The sequence below is a fragment of the Lutjanus erythropterus genome, chromosome 23, assembly GCF_056507025.1.
Source record: "Lutjanus erythropterus isolate fLutEry1 chromosome 23, fLutEry1.hap2, whole genome shotgun sequence".
NCBI lineage: Eukaryota > Metazoa > Chordata > Actinopteri > Lutjaniformes > Lutjanidae > Lutjanus > Lutjanus erythropterus.
In genome coordinates this window covers 19,196,479-19,215,718 of record NC_139339.1, presented here as the reverse complement: position 1 = coordinate 19,215,718, position 19,240 = coordinate 19,196,479, and the positions used below count along the sequence as shown (strand labels likewise).

Genomic DNA, 19,240 nt, shown 5'->3' with positions numbered 1-19,240 from the left:
CACTCCAAAACACTTCATACGTGACTCAAAATAAGCTTGTTCAACCAAAACACTGGCAACAGCTCTCACATAGAAAGCAAAATAATCACTCAATCACTGTAAGCATTTCATTAATTACTGGTAACATTAATGATCAATTAATCAAATAATTGTCATTAGAAAAACACAAAAATTTTGCTTATACCAAACAATGCTTATACCAAATCTGTTCTTCCCCACAATCAAAACTTTATTTCACAGCATGATATTGCATATTCTCTGACAACATTATGAATCACATAAAGTGGGACCCGACCAATACTGGATTTGAGGGGCAAATTCCAATAATAAGAATTTTCTAAAATTCCATTTCAATATATTGGCTGATGTTGTTTATACAGAATATAATTTAAAGAATATAGAAACACATTGGTTGTAATCTTTTATTCTCCAAAATGATATCAGGGCACTGATATTTTCACTGGTATTTTGAATTATTTGAATAAATAGAGACAAAAAAAGCCCAAATAGGACAAAATACTTATAAAAATACTTAAACCTAAATGAGGAAAATGATCAAATATACAGAAAACTCTGCCTGCAAAGCTGACAAATAAAAACAACCTGCATAATGTAAAAAAAAGTTTTCATTTCGATGCATATCAGATGACATATAGCCCAACATAGCTGTGACAGACCAATAGCTCATATATCATTTTAATATAATGACATAAAGACCTGCATGTTAAAGACATAATTAAATATCACATCAAATGCAGAGAGCACTCATTAAAAAAGTCTGATCTTAATATAACTGTAGATCGATTAAATTTTCTTTTTAAATCGGCTTCAGTTTGTCATCCCAACAAAATAAATCTGACCTGTCTGACTGTGATCATCATTAGTCAAACTACAACACACGCAGTTGTTTTTATATTTCTGTGGGTATGTTTGTGTGTGTGTGTGTGTGTGTGTGTGTGTGTGTGTGTGTGTGTGTGCAGTTTCCATGCTGATTGGTAGTAGAGATGCCAACTGAAACGGCATTACAAACTCAGTCACTGGAACACAAGGCAGTATGTCACGTCTGCCAGTCGTGTGTGTGCGCGCATGAGTGTGTGTGTGTTCTTCTACTTCTATCTTTGTGAGAGCCAATTTGAGTTTTAGACTAAGAGAGTCAGATAAATATTATAAAGTAAGAATATTTTAGAGAGGAAAAGTGGATCAATAACTCATACATATCTGAAATATGACAATGGGGTCAAAGTAGACCAGCTGCTGATTTAATCTTCATCTAATTGTGTTTTACAGGCTGACTCAACACTGTGAAAATAAAAAAGCTGATTTTAAGGCAACTTATTGCAAAAGAGTTTTATTCTTAAGATAAACTTGAATCTTTGAGTTTTGGACACCCCCAGAAAATCTAGCACATAGGATAAGTGCAGTAAACTGAAAAAAAAAAAAAAAAGAGAAAGTTGACCGAGGTTTGACTGAGTAAACTTCCTCACAGCTTCCTGTGTTATTGCAGCTCAGAGCAAAAAGGTGTGGGATTTAGGAAGGGTCAATTGTTCTTAAGCACAATACTTCAGTAAATGCACTGAGTTTCTTTCCACTACTGTGAACTACAGCAGTGAAAGAAGAAAAAATGGACCTCAAAGTGGTTGAAATGTAGAAAACTCCGCTAAGAGCGACTTTAAGAAAAAAAGAGACTATATAAACAACATTTACATTCACAGGCGCTCAGCTGAAGCTTCTGTCCTGAGAGGGAGAATAGAGGATGAGGTTATTGTTGGAGCCTGGGGATGCATTTATGAAGAGGTTCCTCACAAGTATAGCAGAACAAACTCATGTATGCGTGTGTGTGTTAGTACGTGTGTGTGTCCAAACTATCCCGGCGTCTCACACGGTGACATCAGCAGCTCGGGAATGCCGAGCTTGAGACAGAGGGCTGGGAACACCGCTCGGAGAAGTTTGTTATTCCAGGTCGCAACCGCTCTCCTCCATGTTAACACACACGCACACACAGCACACAATATGGACACACGCATGAAATCACACATATATGTACAGTCACACACACACACACACACACACACACACACACACACACACAGTGAGTAGTTTGTTGTTTCAGGCCCAGTGAAGAGTCTCTATGGAGCCGTTAGCATTAGAGTAAACAGAAGCTAAGTTGCATTTTCCCACCAGCCCTCAATTAACCTTGCACACACACACACTCTCACACACACACACACACACACACACACTTACATAACCCCCTTGGGCTGTTTGTATTGCTGTTTATATGAGCTAATGGGCTGTTGGGAGTGGACGTTAATTGAATGGGTCACCATGGGTGGTGTGTATGTACAGAGTGTGTGTGTCTGTACAGTCTGTGTGTGTATGTGTGTGTGTGTGTAAGAGAAGCAGCAGTAGCGGGGACCCCAGTGGGAGCCACAGGGGTACATAAACACAATAAAGACTGGGAGGAAAGAGGCGGAGAGAAGGAGGGGAAAGACAGCGAGAGATGGAGGAGGGAAGTGAGGATGAGGGAAAGAGAAAAAAGAGAAGAATAGACAGGGGATTAAAAAAAAGAGGGCTGGAGAGAAGAAGGGATGAAGAGAGGATGGGAGTTAAAGATATCTCTAAATGTGGGAATTTAGATCATCACCCAAAAATAAATTCTAAAAAAAGATGGATGCAATGAGACTTAGACAAGAAATAAAGAAAGATAAGATGGAATATACACAGACAGAAATTTAAAGATTAACAAACAAACAATATACAAATATTTTTGTATATTTTTGCTGATATGCTGATATCTTCCAACTCATTTTGGCCGACTGCAGATGTCAATACCAATATCTGCGTGTGTCAGAGAACATACAGTCCCTCATGTAGTGAATAAATACAGTATATTCAACCTACACTTATGATGTAAAAAATTATGAAGCTCCATCTAATGCTAATTAGCTATCTTATTATCTCAAAGAGGATTATATTCCCTCTTTGCTAACGTTTTATTGAACAAAATGATGTGCAATGGTGAAAGGAATGCTGGGACGAAGAAACAGAACAGTAGAGACAAAATAGAGAGAAGCTCCAGGAGTTGTTGTGACTCATTAGCACAAGCCTGGCTGCGATGGTTAGCTCACCCACGCATCACCAAATTTACATCTCCACTTATTTTACTAGGTTGAGCGAACGCCACTTTATTCGCTTTAGAAAGAAAGAAAAGAAAGAAAATGATTTAGAGGGGCAGAAATAAATAAAGAAAGACAAACGGATGGATGGATCGACAGACAGTAAGAAAGAAAAACCTCAGTCTTTGATGGTTGACTCAGTCTTTAATCATGGCCGTCCAGACGCCATTTAACACCAGATTAACACACGACTGAAGCCCATCCATCAACTCTACTCATCCATTACTCTGTGTGTGTGTGTGTGTGTGTGTGTGTCTTTCTAACCCTCTTTAACCAGCCACCCTCCATCATCTATCATTTCTGTCTTCCTCTGTCTATTCATCCCTCTGTTTTTCAAAGCTTCGTCTCTGTTTTTACATCTGAGTCTGCGGTGAGTTTCTGATTAACACACACACACACAGTAGCCGTAGTTTCCATGACCTTCTTCAAATAAAAGAAAAACAGTTTCTCCTTTCTTTTTTGTCCTCTCCTTCTGTGTCACTCTCTTTTTACTGTAAAACCTCACCCTCCCCTCTCTCTCTCCTGCCGTATTTCAGTCTAGTAAAACCAAACTCTCCTCATAATCTTATCTTTTTAAACTACGCATATAAACCACTGTCTACATCTGTGGTTTCATAAAATCTGAATATTGTTTCTGATGTAAATCCATTTTCACAAATCTAATTTTTCCAGCCCACCAGATGGCGCAAGTTATCAGCATCGTTTCTGATACATAAACTGATGCATAATGAGAAAATTATCAAATATTTTAAGGAATTCACTGCACAGTACCTGAGAAGCTGTCTTTGTCCATGGCCAGCAGGTCTCTGGCTTGGTACAGGTAGCAGCGCAGGTGGTAGCGGGTGCCACCTACACACACACAGACACATCGGTGTATTGACAAAACTCGTATGGGTGAGGACAAATGAAGGGTATGAAGAGAGCGGAAGGAGGGACGAGTAAGAAAATGTCTTGTGTGCTGTCTTACGGTCGAAGAAACAGGAAATGGTCGGCCTGTTGACTCCAAAGGTGGTTGTGACCGACTTGTCATCATTTTTGTCCTCTATACTGCTCTGTGGGAAGAAGAGGCCAAAAAAAGAAGAAAGTGATGACCACATTCAAAAAGAAAAGAACAGGGACACAGACTTGAAGCTGCTATAAAATATAGAAACACAGAAGGGCCTTCAGAATAAAAGACTTAATTTAAGGTCTTGAAAAGTCGAAACATACATTATATGGCAGAAGTATGTGGACACCTATGCAGATACACTTTTGTGTACTTCTGGTTCAGCACAGGTCTTAATGGTTTGGACGTTTTAGACTGGGTTGCATCAACAAAGACTTTTTTCATTTCAGATTAGAGTTTAGCAAAATAATGAGTAAATTAGTAAATCCGGATTTAAAATTAAGCAGTTTATTATGTAGCTGAAATTAAGTAGTTTAAACAGTATAAATATGCTTATTTATCCAAATTAAAGTAAGTATAAGAGAGGGTGAAACAATTAATTTCATCAGTTCTGTACTTCTTAAAGTATAGATTGCTAGCCAGCTAAAAACTTGTCAAAATCTTACATTGTTTACTAGCTAGCTAAAAAGTTAAAACTCATTACACTGTTTTCTAGCTTGACAGAAAACCTCCAATATCCCCTCCTTTAAGAAAAAGTCAAATTAATATGGTCAGATAATAGGAGATTAATGAACAACCAACAGCAAGGAAAAACAAATAAAGACTGACTCATTAATGTTAAGATAGTTTTAAAATTCTGTGCAACATGATTTAAACGCAGCTTTACAGTATTTCCAATGATTTTTAAAGTGTGCTTTCAACTTTTCCTTTCCTGTTTCAACATGACAATGTCCCAGTACACAAAGCCAACATGGTTATCCCGTGTTTGTTGTGGAAGAACTTGACTGGCTGCCTCCTGCACAGAATCCTGACCACAATCCCAACCAACACCTCTGGGATGAACCAGAGCAACATTGGTGTTGGACCTTGCCTCACTACTCTCACTTACCCAGCAGTAGAGTGGAGGCTGTTACAAAAGCACATGGTTTTGGAACGGGATGTCCAACAATCACATATCAGCTGAAATGTTCAGATGTCCACACTTTTGGCCATGTGATGTATCTTAAATGCCACTATTAGACATTTTAGATTTTTATTACATCACTATGTAATGATGAATGGGATCAATCCGTAAAACTGATGTGTTTATTTCCTCTGTGTGTTTCCGTCTCACCAGAGAACACTCCAGAGCAAAGATGGCCGCCGGCCCCGTCTTCTCCAGCGGCTCCATGCGGCACCTCCACCTGCGCCTCCTGAAGCTGTCCGTCTTCCTTGGCTTCAGGTGGAACTTCCAGCCGAACAGAGAGGCGTACTCCCAGCCCTCCCTCTCCGTCTCATCTGGACGCTGCTGCAAGTACAAACACAAACAACTCTCAACATCTGTATGTGTGTGCGTGACAATCATGCTTTATTTTACAGCACAGACACATTACAGCAGAACTGCACTGTAAACTGGAGTGTATTATTTTTCACTGTTAGACACTTATTAGACTATTTTAGAGGTGATGGGTCTTACAGTACAGTTCTGTTGAAATGTGTTCCTAATAACCCTCTAATAAAATCTAATATGCACCTAATAAAGGGTCTAATACTGTCCAATAAAGAACATATTTCTCATTTTCATCTAATCTGATACAAAGTATGGCTTTTTATGTCTTATTAGTATATTGGGTCTAATTAGGGTGTAACTACTGTCTAATAACAAACTTATTAGTGTACTGTAAAATGTCTTACTTTAAACTTTATTATATCATTTATCGTTCTGATGAAAGATATAAAGTCAGACACTCAGAAGTGACACAAGTTTAAAGGGAGGCGTAAAAGCAAAAGTCTGTTGCTCATTTGTGCAACTAAACCTCCATCTAGTGGCTGCTAGCAGAAACTTCAGCTGCTCACATGAGAGGATGGCATGAGAGATAGAAAAAGAAATGTAAATGCTTATCAGCTGAAGTAGGCAAGGAGAGATTATAGAGAACCTCATTAAAAGTAGCAATACCAGAGTGTAGAAATACTCTGTTGCAAGTACAAGTCCTGTATTTAACTTAAAGTGCCAAACCTAAAAGTACTCATTATGTAAAATGACCCATTTCTGAATAGTACAATGTAGTTGGATAATTAATAGCAATGCATTAATGTGTATGTATTATACTGTAATAATATATCATAACTTATTAGTTGACTTACATGTTTTTACAGTCTGACTCTGCAAAGTAACTTATGTTGTCAAATAAATAGAATGCAATGAAAAGAACAATATTGGCTTCCAAAATGCAGTGGAGTAAAAGTATGAAACTAAATATCTTTAAATATTTGTCCTTCAAGAGAAGTGTTTTGAAAAAGGAAATTGAAAAAATATAAAATCATGAAAGCTTTATCCTTAAAGTGTAACATAGCCTCAGAGTCCTGGTGATCTTCGTTGCATGTCACACCACTTTCTCAGTTTCTCTCTCCTTCAACATTTACACTCGATAACTCTACTCTCACTTTCACACAAAACCACAACCAAGTGTCTCTGTCTACCTTCCTAAGAGCGTCCATCTTCTGCTGGTCTCGTCGTCTCATGCGTATCCATCGTCTCCTCCGATTGGTGTGGTACATCTTCTCTGCTGGCACCCACGATTTAGGACGGCGGTCTGGAGGGATTGTGATGCCGTACTCCCATCCTTAACACACACAGAATGAGAATTATATGAGAATTATTAGACTGCGCTGCACCAGCAAAGATCAATTCAAACTAATATTAGTTCTAAACAGAGTTTAGCAAAACTAGGTTGAAATCCAGATTTTAAATTAAGCAGCACTCTGCTGCACAATTCAAAAAATCTCCAAAATTAAATAGAGTTTAATTAGCATGGAGATGCCTAATAACCCAAATTAAAAACACATAAATAAGTTCAAGTGCTTTAGGACCTATTAAGAGTTTTGTTATGTAATGCATACTTAAGTATGAGTAAAAGTACAGACTTGAAAATCTACTCATAAAAGTATAATCACCCAAAAATGCTACTTAATTACAGCAGTTTGAGTATTTGTAATTAGTTACTTCCACCACTGCTAGTAAGCATTAAAGAGGGGGAAACCATTAACTTTTCATCTGCTCTAAATTCCTCAACAAAATGTGACATTGTTTGCTAGCTAACTAAAAATGAACAAAATGTGATACTGTTTGTTAGCTGGCTGCTGCTGGGAGAATTAAAGGAGCAGTATGGCCAAATAATAGAAGATAATAAATGCACAGTTTAGAGTAGTTTTGAGTAAAAAAACAAAAAAATTTAAAGACAGGTTTAAATTTTGGCGGGTATGTTTGTGTGTGTGTGTGTGTGTGTGTGTGTGTGTGTGTGTGTGTGTGTGTGTGTGTGTGCGCGCACCTTGATCATCCACAGCCCTGTTAAGATCTTCGCTCCACTCCACCTCCTCCCACGCCCAGCCTGGAGGACACTCCACCTCATCCTTTGGCACCGCCTTCTCCCCGTTCTGACACGAACAGTCATCACATGTACAGAGATGAGTGAAGCCAGAGAAGGCGTACAAACACACACACGCACACAAACAGTATTTACACACACATACCACGTCAGTGTAGCCTTCCGGCATGCCGATCCACTGCCCACCCGGTAACCTCATCTGGTTCTCAAACACTTCCTCGGTGAAGGTCATGTGACCGGCGTCCACATCAAACAGTAGTCTGAAGGTTTATACAGAACACATGAATACACACAGATACTTTTACAAAATCTGACCCATATTAATTATTTATTGCATTAACCAATGAACCTCTTACGTCTTCTCAGGGCTGATGCACCAGTCTCCAGCCCAGGTCCAGCCAGGTGAGGGTTTGAAGCTCTCTTTGGGCAGTTTAACTCTTCCAGTGACATCACTGAACTTGGGGTACGTTAAACCTGTAGTTCCCCAGCTGCCCACCAGGGCGAGTCGGGTCTGGTTCTCATACTGCAGAGACAGAGAGAGAGAGATTTAGATCTTGCAGGCAGGGGAACAGTAACTGAGGGGGGTCTAATCATCTCAGACATTCACTCCCAGCAGCGGCAGCGTCTTACCGTCTCAGCAAAGACCGACAGCTTTCCTTCAGCGTATTGGTTGAAGTGTTTGACGTCAGCAGCCAATCCAAACCAGACTTTGACCCTCAGCTGACCAGGAAGTTTGGCTTCTCCTCCGCTGCCCTGTGGGTACTGCACAACACACACAGCGGCTCAGTTCAACTTTATTTCAGAAGACATAATGCGTGTTTATAAATGTGTGTGTGAGAGTGTGTGTACCTTGAGGAAGACGGTCTGCAGCTGTCCGCAGTGTTTCCCACAGTGCTGCTGGGAGAAGATGACAGTGTGTGCTGGGATGCGGTAGTACGCCACCCTGCGGTCGCCCTGCAGCATCCAGATCACGATGTCTGGAAGACTGTTCTGAGGCTGGGCGAGAGATGCAGACGTGAGTCTTTAGTACTTGTCCTCTTGGTACACACATAAATACCACTGCTTCTTTCACACACAGAAACACACTCACATATAACACTTAAAGGACTTAACAATAACTGTTCTCCACTCTCTGTTCCTCGTCATCATCATTGTTTCATTAAATAATGCAGCAAAATCAGTTGCAGAAAAAAAATAACCTACTCCTCCAACCCAGCTGATATAAACACCTCAGATGCATTATTTTTAAAAAAAGTGAATTTAAAAGTTGGTTACGAACATAATAAACGTATTCACCTCCTCAGCCATGGTCCTCAGCCTGCTGGCCCAGTCCTCGGCCTGCTCCAGCACCGTGGACAGATCAGTGGCTGGTCCGTGCTTGAGAGCGAGCGCCGCTGCAACAATCTGCTGCAGGTGGAGAGTACGAATGTGCCTCAGCGAGCGGTCAAGAGGGGTCGCACACTGCCACTGGTGGAGCGAGGGCAGCTCTTCACTGGAGATACAGAGAGACAGCATATATTTACAGTCTGAAGTCATGAAAGAGGGAGGAATGTAATGAATGAGTGCTTCAGTGAAGGTTAAAGTGAAAAACAAAGTAAGAAATATTTAAAGAACACAACTAATAAGTTAAGCAAAAACAGATTAAAGAGAAAACGGACAATTTTACATTGCTAGACTATAAATTCTCCAGCAGTGGAAGAAGAACTCATTACATTACTCAGTGTTTACCTGCAGTCTGTGATGACCTGATCCAACAGCTCGACCACTCGGAGCTCCACCTCCTCCAGATCACTGCCTGCCTTCACCTCCAGCTGCACCCGCTGCAGGTTCGCCTCCTGAACACACACACACACACACACACACACACACACACACACACGTTCAGATGGTAAATGCTCTACATTCAATTTAAGAGAGGACCATTTTCTCCTAAACCCATGTCGGACGCACAAGAGCACAAACACACACAGATCTAACACTCACCAGTCTGTCTATGATAGCCAGCAGCATGTTGAGAGCCTCAATCCTCGGTTTGATGTCCTCCCACTCTGAAGACAGAACCACCACTGGCTTAACGTTCCCCCACGGGAGGTAATAGTAGTGGCAACCTGTAACACACACAGACAAAATACAGTTGGCAATGATAATGATACAATCATAATCAAAATCATCAAATCATTGCATTTAATCAACCACATTCAACAGCCAAAACTCTTGACCTGTAAATGGATTACTAAATATACTAAGGCGAAAATACTGCAGTGGCAACATGTAACTGCAAACCAATTACAATAAAAATTTAATTCTGTTGCTTTTTCAGCTACAATGCAATAAGATCTTCTAAACCAGTTGTTCCAAAACTTTTGTCTACCCCTTTTTGGGAACATTTTTATTAGCTGATAACAATACTGAGGACACTAGTAACAAACAAAAGCCAGAAACATGAACCGCATGTTTGGTTCATGTTTATCAGTTTGTTTGGTTTTTTTTGGGGGGGGGTTTGTCTTAAAACCAATCAGTCAATTAATAAAATGCACACAACAAAGGAAGGAACAGCTGGACAAACTAATAACCCTTACAATGAACATAAAACACTCAGTACTGCAACAATTAATCTATTATTAAAAAAAAAAGTCAAAACTTTCTCATTTCAGCTTCTAAAATGTGAATATTTTCTGGTTTCTGTACTTTTTACTTGTAGACAAAATGATCTTGGACTTGGATCAACATATTTCACCATTTTTTGACATTTTATGGACCAAACAACTAATCAATTAACCGAGAAAATAATGGCCTGATTACTGAATGATGAAAATAATTATTAGTTACAGACCTAAGAACACTTTATTTGGCTAAACAGTTAAACCATTTTTATATTGAGGTAAATCTTAAAGTAACAGAATGTAATGAAGTTACATTACTTTAATATTGTGATATATTACTGATTACATTTTTAACAGGTAATTAGTAACTGTATCTGAATACATTTTTAAAGTAATCCTCCCATCACTGTGCATATAAAGCACTAATTTTAATAATTAGTTTCCCCTGGACCAAAGTGCATCAGTTTTCTGTACTTACCATCAAACACAGCTCTGCTGAACTGGGTGGTGGAGGCCAGAGGGAGGCAGGTGTAATCAAACTTGTTGCCGTAGTTACCGATGCTGACCTCGAACTGGATGGCATCGTCAACATCCTGGAGGAGCGTGGCCGAATAAAACGCCACGAAGAGGGAGAACTTCCTCTTCCTGAGAAACTTCTGTTACACAGAGAAAAAGATGGAGGAAGAAGGACAGATGAGCGAGACCTTTGTTTGTGTGTTCAGGTGTTTTTAACGTTCTCACAGACTCTCACCTCCACCACCAGAAGGTCATCTGACGGTATGTCCTCGGTTTTCTGCTCTGGCTTGTCCACCAGTTTTGTAGTAACCTCCAGTAAAACTCGACCTCGATACGCCACACCCTCCCCCTGACAGACAGAAAAAGATCTTTAAAAGATTCCATACTCATTAAACAACAAAAAATTATTGTCACATTCAGTAAAAGGAGAAATTGACTGTAGTTTATCATATGTTATGAAGTTGAAATACTTCTCTGACATCAACAGCACAGCCACAGCGTCCTATTTTGAAATTTCTATTCAGGATCGGAGTAACTGTTTTTGTTTTCCTGTTTCATGTCAATCAGAGTTCAAATTAATGATGAATGTTTGCAGAATGAGTACGTATCTGTTTATGAGCCGTAAGAAGTCACTAATAACCTTTCAGAAGGAGTAGATGTTTGTAATGGTTAAACTGAGCAAAATGTTAATGGAGTTTGGCAGGTAGTGAGGCAGGCAGTGTGTTTTTTCAGAGAAGTGGGTTTTTGTTTTCAGGCTGAACTTTACATTGAAGGACAACTGACAGTTATAAACGCCTTACAACCTACAGTGGAGGACTCGTCAATACTTGTAATTGTTAATTTACAATGTTGTGCATGTCCTGCACTCCCTCAGAGCCCCTGACACCTGCCTGAGTCTGAGAGAACAACTCACTTCAACCATAGATCATATACCAAATAGTATTTCAACCTCTTCAATGTACAATCTTTGGCTCCAGTTCACTATTTGGACTTCTGTATTCATTTCTGCATGTGCAATTGCTACATATTGCTCCTTTAAAGTTTATCACCTGTGAAGATTTAAGGCGTTTATTTGTCTTACGTGAATGTACAATTTGTATGTTTGGGTGAACTGAGCATAACAGCAGACATGTCTCACAACAAATATTAAACATTAAATTGCTGCCCGTTATAGAGTATCTGCCTGTTAACTGAACTAACTAAAATATTAGCACTATACAAACAAAACTGAATCAAACTGAATTACGGTTTATATAAAAAAATAATCTACAAAAACTTGCCAGCCAAAATCAAGTCATGGGTGATGTTATCATTATTTTCTACCTTTAATTTAAGGTGATGACTGATTGTATCTAAATAAAAACAAACGCTGAGTTACTTTTCCGAGGTTCAGTGCTTCATGTGGATCGCTGAAGGCGGTGAACTCCCTGGGGCTGCCGTACAGGTTGACAAAACACGGACCAAACGTTGGCAGGAAACCAAGACTGTCATCAACTGAAATGACACAAAGAAGTTCATTATAAACAGGGCACAATGAGAGATGATAAAAATAAAGAGAAGACTGATCGTTCAATTGATTGATTGATAAAATGTTAAAAATTTATGTGCACTTGTTCACAATATTGATTCAGAGTTTCAGAATCAGAATTAAGCAAAGATGGAAACAGTTGTGAGTTGAAAGGAACGCAGAAAAGAACCAGTTAAACTGAGTGAAGCTGAACTGTTTCACACAAAATAATAAAGGAGAGGATGGTGGACGTACTGCCAGGATGGACGGTCCGTGGAGTCAAGTCATCTGAATGCGTAAAGAGGAAGGATGGTTAAGAATTACAGAAAGGAAACAGAGGTCTTTGAACGCCACTCAAACCCAAACAGATGCACTGGATCACAAACGCAATCCAGCAATGCAACATAATTTGGCTTGTTTCAAGTAAATCAGACGATCATAGACAGAGTGAAAGAGGCTGTTAGAAAACACAAGGGAAAATACTGTCACATGTTTATTCCCTGCAGGACAGGAGGGGCAGGGAATACTCAGTTAAATCCAGCATTTTTGGTGTTCTTTGCAAAATACGACTTAAAGACCTGTTGTGACTCTTTTAGTCAAGGTAACTCCAAAATAAAATAAGATACCAAATAACATTGTTTGGCAAAAGTAGATGCATTCTTTACTCAAGTAGAAGAACAGATTCTTATGTTAAAAATCCTCTGGATCGGTGCATAAACATGCAGACCTGTTTATATCCGTTCCAGCATATTAGGTAGGCACAGGCATTTCCTATACCAGTAACAGTATATGAATTATCCTGAAACCCTAAAATTAATCTTTGTCTGTTAATGATTGCTCTACAAAATATTTGTGCTTGCAAAAATCACTTTCTGTGCTAAAAATGTCCCAAGACGCACACAACTAGCACTAACTGATGGCATGAAGCTGCGAAATGCTGTGATTTATCATTATTCACGTGATGTAGACGAAGTAGAAGAAATGGCACACAGAACTCATGCATGTCGTGTTCTTCTGGGACACATGAGGCACTGCAAAGACCGAAAACTTAGTGTTCAGCACACAAACATCACCAAGTTAGTCTTCATGCAGGTCACTGAAACCAAAAAAAGTCCATGCTTCGTTAATTTTGCAAACCACAGATCCATCTGGTGTTTCAACACTTGAGATTTCCTGAATCAAATCCAACTTTCAGGTTTCACAGGGGACTCTTGAATTCCTAGGTTCATCTGAACTGTTTTTTTTTTTGTTGTTGTTGTTGTTGTTATTGTAGTCGTCATACCAGTCCTGTGCTATGAGCTTACTGTGAACGGAACCTGACAGCTCAAACATCTTTGCAGTCAAAACATGATTGAAACATTACAGTTTTCATGGGTGAGAATGAAAGAAGACTTGCATCATTTGCAAAGCTGAAATTGGTAGGCATATTAAAAAATACTGTTTTGGACTGTCAGTGTCACACACTTAAAGTAGAGTTTAATAATCATTTTCAGCACAGGTTTTATTTACTGGTTTTATTTTCAACATAGACGAGCGTAGCACATAGCATCTCTAAGCAAAGGAAACAGGAAAAAGAGAAAGTTGACGCAGGTTTCGCCAGGTACCAAGCCTGCTCAACTGTTGGAGCACAGACCAGAAAGGGGCAGAACTTAGGGAGGGTCAATTGGATCTGCAAAAAACTGAACCAAACCAGACAAGACAAAAGGCAGCCAATTCCAGTCTAAACCAGTTTAAACTAGTTTAGATTAGTTTTGACTAGTTACTTACCGTCTATCTCTCCACCAGGGGCGGAGATCTTAGACATACAGAGGTGGGTGGTGCCGATGACGTCATTGTGACTGGCTCTGTCCCTGGAATTAAGAGAAAAAATAAAAACTCTGACATGTGCTTTTAGAACCAAAAAGTGACATATGTAATACTGTGTTACAGACGTTTTCAAACTGTGGGTTGTGCCGACTAATAGGGAAAAAAAAAACACAGGTGGGGCTCAAGATGTAGCCCACAGCTTAACACAGTTGTGTTGATCTCGACTGGAGGAGGCACAGTGTGAACCTTTGAAAACCCCTGCTCTAAACTAAAGGCATACTACTTTTCAGACAAAATTCTTGTTTTTATTCTTTAACTATCTTTATATTCTGGTGAATTTAGTCAAACAAAATGTAAAAATAGTTATATATCAGCAAAGATTCACCAGTCCAAAATTCTGATCCTCATCTTCTCACACATGGAGGGAAACTGGGAGGAAAAAACAGAGCATACACAGTATAACGATAAGTGTACTTGTGACTGTAGCACAATGAAGTTGCATAATAATGTATGTAGTGTGTTTGCATTGTTTGTGTGTCTCACCCTGATAGGCATGCCCAGACTCTGGTTCCACTGTGGATTGGCGTTCTTCTCCAGAATCTTAGTGCAGACCTGAAAAAGAAAGAAAATGCAGTACTAAGAAAATGCAATAATGGTGATAAATGGTTGTGTTTTGCATTTAGACTGGATACAGTGTAGCTAACCAAAATTGTGAGTGTCCAAGTGTGAGTGAGTGAGTATAAAAGAGGAGGTAAACCGTTTTGCTCTGTGACGTTAGTCCTTGGAAAAAGTTGCATTGTTTGCTTGCTAGTTAAAAAGTCAACAAAAAATTGAATTGTTTTCCAGCAAGTTACAAAGTTAACATAACATTATTTTGCTGGCTAGCTAGCTAGAAAATTAATGTTACATTGTTGGTTATGTAGCTAAAAAGTTAACAAAACATTACTTTGTTGGCAAGCAAGCTATAACTTTAATAAAATGTTACAGTCTAGTAAAATCTTCAAAACTCTAATATGCGCTCCTGTTAGAAAACGATTGTCAGCCGAACTAATGGAGCAATATGACAAAATAATAGGAGGTTGAAAAACAGGTAAACACAGTCAGGAAAAAAGAGAATTCCTCGCAACAACTGGCAGACTTTTAATGGATCAGCTGACATGAAATAAAGAAGAAATGCATCATAAAACTCAACTGGGTCGTTGCCTTAGCCTTCTTTTATGAACTGGACAATATTGAAGTTTAAAGAGAGGTTTCTGTGTTGTAACACAGTTTTAAAGTCTGGTGGAAAATGATTCAGAGTTAAACCATGATTTAATTGGGTCAAAAAAATGTTTTAATCAAATAACTTTGATTGAAGTTGTGGGATGTCATACGCACAGTTTTGCCAGCAAAGTGGATCTCAACCAGAGGATCCACCAGGTTCTTCCTGTTGCTGTCAAACCCAAGAATCTGCTTCATTCCGTCCATGAATGCATCATCCACTGGAGACAGAAAAGACAAAGTAAAAACTAGGTCTCTGTCTTTAAAACAGATGAATAAACAATTTTTCGCACGAGAGAGACCAACTTTGTGGCAGGTCTTCAGCTCTGAAGACCCTCAGGGTGAAAGTGGCTCCTCTCAGAGACAGACCCGCCGGTCTCAGCAGGTTTCCTTCAATATCTTCTTTATCCTCCACACACTCACGTTTGTCAGCCTGGAAGATAAGCAAATATACACATAGTGTAAAACATTACATTAACTGTTGAAGTTTTGAAAGTGAAATTCTCTCCCATTCTTGCTTAAAACGTCTCTGAAAACAACAATGTCTGGATGGCAGCATACGTCGCCCCAAAACCTGTATGTACCTTGTACCTATGTACCTGTATATCATAATGCTGTTTCGCTAATCTCATTTAATCCAATCAGGCTCACCGGTGGCTCGTCTCCAGCTGCCAGAACCAACAGGCTGACCTTCAGGTAACCTTTGACCCCAGCAGAGAGGTCGTCGGGGTCACACAGCAGCAGCCATTTCCTCAAGAAGCAGTGTCCTACAGAGATGATAGGGCTTAAAGTCAGAAATGTCAAACTATCCATTAATATACAGGAACCAAGAACTCCAAACTAAGAGGCAAAAACAAACTTTGGATCACGCAGAACTTAAAACACTGGACCACAAAATCATCCACTGTGTTTTAAAAACAGTTATTGATTAACATTTCTTATTCTAAAAGCTATTACTACAAAGTTTGTCAATCTTAGTATTATTATAATTTAATCAACTGTGACAGATTTCACACAAACACAGCAGTACAAATCAACAAAAACATATACGCACTGTGCTCGTTGTAGACAGTCCCCACATCCAACTGTAAAAATATCACAGGAGGTTAGATGTTTTTTTGCTCTTCACTTTCTGTTTTGGCTGAATCTGCTATACAGAGGGGGCTGCATACTCTACAGTATGATGAGCATTAGGTACTTTTTTTGTTTTGTTTTTCAGTTTGAACAGACGAGCACTGAGAGCTGTGATGGACAATTACCTTGAATTCACCGATTACAGCATCAGTTCTGAGTGAGCGAGAGTCACACACCTGTCAGGCAGAGAGACTTCACATTTTATCAAGAGAAACTTACAGTGAACACAACGGGAAAATACCTTACAGGAATAACCAAGACTATCTTGTGAAGTGAATAAAATGGAGGTAAGGAAAAAAAATCGGACTCACAGTGATGAAGATGGGTTCATCAAACAAGTCTGATGGAGTTTCAAAGAAGTTCAGGAAGAACGTCTGCAGAGAAGAAAACACTCCAGCTGTAGTGTGATTGAGAAAAACATTTAAATTGAACTTTTAGTAATTCTTCTTTACCTCGTCAAAGACTGGGTTGTTGCCCTTTCTGATGCGGGTCCTCTTTGTCTGCCCAGCTACCGTTACCTTGACAACAGGTTTGATGTTGATGCCTGGCAACTGTCGGCCCTCGATGATCCGCACACGAACCTGGACAGGGAGACAAATGAGCAGAAATGGTTATTAGGGTTAACCTTTTAGTCATATTCAGCTAATAAATCCTTTTAAACATGTACAATTTAAATATTTCTTTTATAAGAAGCAGAAATTTATATAACATAAAAAAATATTAAGACAGGGCTGCACCAACAAAGCTTAATTCAAACCTAAGATTTATTCTAATCAGAGTTAGCAAAACTCTTAAATTCTTAAAATGAATACTTGTTGGTGCAACCAAAGCTAAGAATCTAAAAGAACCATCAATAACTGATTTTCTTGGTTCTTCTGTGACCATAATATAAGTTCTGCTCTGTGTTCTTTGTGTAATTTGCCAAAATCACCACAAGGTGGCACTGTGAGCATGAACCAAAAGCAGTAGTCTGCTCTGCTCTGTTTTTGTAATGATAAACATAAATCATTCCAAAACTGCCTTTGCCTGCCATCAACAGTGAGTGCCAAGCAGGTCATCATCATCAGCAGGTGCATCAAATGGCCACCACTAGGAGCATCTGCATGACTGTGATTGGATGATACTAACCATGCAGCTGTGAATGAACCAATGATTGTGAAGCATTTATAAAACAGCAGATACCAATGGGCCAAAAAAGTGCAGCTTCAGGGATCTGCCTAAACTCCAGCTACGTGTCATTTCCTAATAGTAAATCTTAGAAGTGCATCAATTTAACATTAATACACACAAATTCTACAAATCTTACATTTTTTCATTTCACAGTATAGTCAAGATGAGCAGCCATTTTTAAAAGTTGCTCAGTTCTCTTAATGCTAATCAAAAAAACATATTTCATATTTAGCTACAACTAAACTCTCAAGGCACCATCGTGAGACCTCGCAGCTATAACACTGGTTCTCAACCTGTGGTTCGTGACCCCCACTGTGGGTCACCACAATGCCAGCATACATAGTCCATGTTACCTGTAGGTCCTGTGGTTTGTTGGGCAGCGGTTTGGACTGACTGCTGGCTCCTCTCCTCCTCTTCCTCAGCCCTCCATGGGTGTTGTAGGTTGGTGGTGAGCGTTTAGGTGTCTGGGCAGCAGGGGACTCCTGGCCCGAGGGCCCCTGAGGACCGACGATGACCATGGAGCGTCCGTCGTCGGGACCCTGGTCCTCTGTTGGCTCCAGCATCATCATACTCTCTGTGTCCTCCTCTCCCAGAGTGTCCACAGAAATTACTGCACAGACAGACAGAAGGTGGACCCAAAGGTAAAATACTGAACAAGCCAAAACAAATACAACAGAGATTGATGGACTTAATGACAGATTATATTACTCGTGACAGTGTCCAGCTCCACACTGGGGTTGTTGTGGGGCAGAGCCTCAGGTTGAGGAGGAGGCTGGAAGACTGGAGCTGATCCTGGAGGAGGAATGTAGGAAACCTGCAGGCTCAGTGTGGCCTGGTGGAGACAGACAGTAAAAATACATGATTTAAAATCAGTGCAAAAGTAACATGAGGAAACGGTGTACAAAGATGTGCAGATAAACACAAAAGGGAGCTTTTCAATTGTACGTGACATTATAGTTTCTGAGAGCAACACAGGTCATCCTAAAACAGGAATTAAATGACAAATGAGTTAATTTGGGAAACTTTCTTTCTTTTTTTTTTTTTTTTTAAGGTCATTCTCCCAATGCTGCGTTTAGCTATATTAATTACAAATAAAGAACTACTATTAATACTTCACACTGATCAAAGCAGTATATTCTGTGAGGTTTGTTGGTCTAGGGGTAAATTTTTTGCTTTGGGTACGAGAGGTTCTAGGTTCAAATCCCAGACGAGCCCTACCTTTCAAAAGGCCGTCAGTGACTTAACTCATCACGCCATTTAAAACCTGCATGCATGCATACTACCACTTTCAAATTCAAAGGTACATGATATGGGTGAAAGTCCTTGACCTCTCCAACTAACCAATGAGTTAACAGATGCTTAAAATCCATAGTCAAAGCTACATATTTAGAGATGTCTGCCTTCTCTCCAATTTAATTGAACTAGATGACACTCAGTTTGTGGTGCTCAAAAGGCAAAAAAGATACATTCGAAAAGCTTTCCAAAAAGTTGAAAAAAAAAAAATTGAATGTGGCAGGAGGAGCAATGACTTAGTTCTGGTAATCACTAAATTGATAACGTCCACCATTTTTGAGTTCTCTCTTCAGGAGAAGGTGAGC

At 39.5% G+C, this 19,240-nt stretch overlaps 1 protein-coding gene across 2 annotated transcripts in view; it reads right to left on the bottom strand.

Moving 5' to 3' along the window:
* Nucleotides 1-19,240, bottom strand: part of dysf (dysferlin, limb girdle muscular dystrophy 2B (autosomal recessive)) — a 97,027-nt gene that overhangs the window by 59,578 nt on the left and 18,209 nt on the right. The window contains exons 5-32 of one of the 2 annotated variants that reach the window (XM_084713175.1): nt 18,351-18,474; nt 17,996-18,252; nt 16,925-17,053; nt 16,784-16,846; nt 16,598-16,648; nt 16,393-16,423; nt 15,990-16,105; nt 15,645-15,771; nt 15,456-15,559; nt 14,622-14,690; nt 14,464-14,507; nt 14,040-14,122; nt 12,528-12,560; nt 12,144-12,259; nt 11,001-11,114; nt 10,728-10,905; nt 9,630-9,754; nt 9,375-9,481; nt 8,943-9,138; nt 8,496-8,642; nt 8,277-8,408; nt 8,003-8,169; nt 7,792-7,906; nt 7,590-7,695; nt 6,742-6,884; nt 5,396-5,569; nt 4,144-4,228; nt 3,948-4,025 (exon numbers count right to left, since the gene is read on the bottom strand). In XM_084713175.1, coding sequence (XP_084569301.1) covers nt 3,948-4,025; nt 4,144-4,228; nt 5,396-5,569; nt 6,742-6,884; nt 7,590-7,695; nt 7,792-7,906; nt 8,003-8,169; nt 8,277-8,408; nt 8,496-8,642; nt 8,943-9,138; nt 9,375-9,481; nt 9,630-9,754; nt 10,728-10,905; nt 11,001-11,114; nt 12,144-12,259; nt 12,528-12,560; nt 14,040-14,122; nt 14,464-14,507; nt 14,622-14,690; nt 15,456-15,559; nt 15,645-15,771; nt 15,990-16,105; nt 16,393-16,423; nt 16,598-16,648; nt 16,784-16,846; nt 16,925-17,053; nt 17,996-18,252; nt 18,351-18,474 — 3,214 coding nt within the window. The remainder of the gene's footprint in view (nt 1-3,947; nt 4,026-4,143; nt 4,229-5,395; nt 5,570-6,741; nt 6,885-7,589; nt 7,696-7,791; nt 7,907-8,002; nt 8,170-8,276; nt 8,409-8,495; nt 8,643-8,942; nt 9,139-9,374; nt 9,482-9,629; nt 9,755-10,727; nt 10,906-11,000; nt 11,115-12,143; nt 12,260-12,527; nt 12,561-14,039; nt 14,123-14,463; nt 14,508-14,621; nt 14,691-15,455; nt 15,560-15,644; nt 15,772-15,989; nt 16,106-16,392; nt 16,424-16,597; nt 16,649-16,783; nt 16,847-16,924; nt 17,054-17,995; nt 18,253-18,350; nt 18,475-19,240) is intronic. The other variant, XM_084713176.1, reaches the window with a different exon arrangement.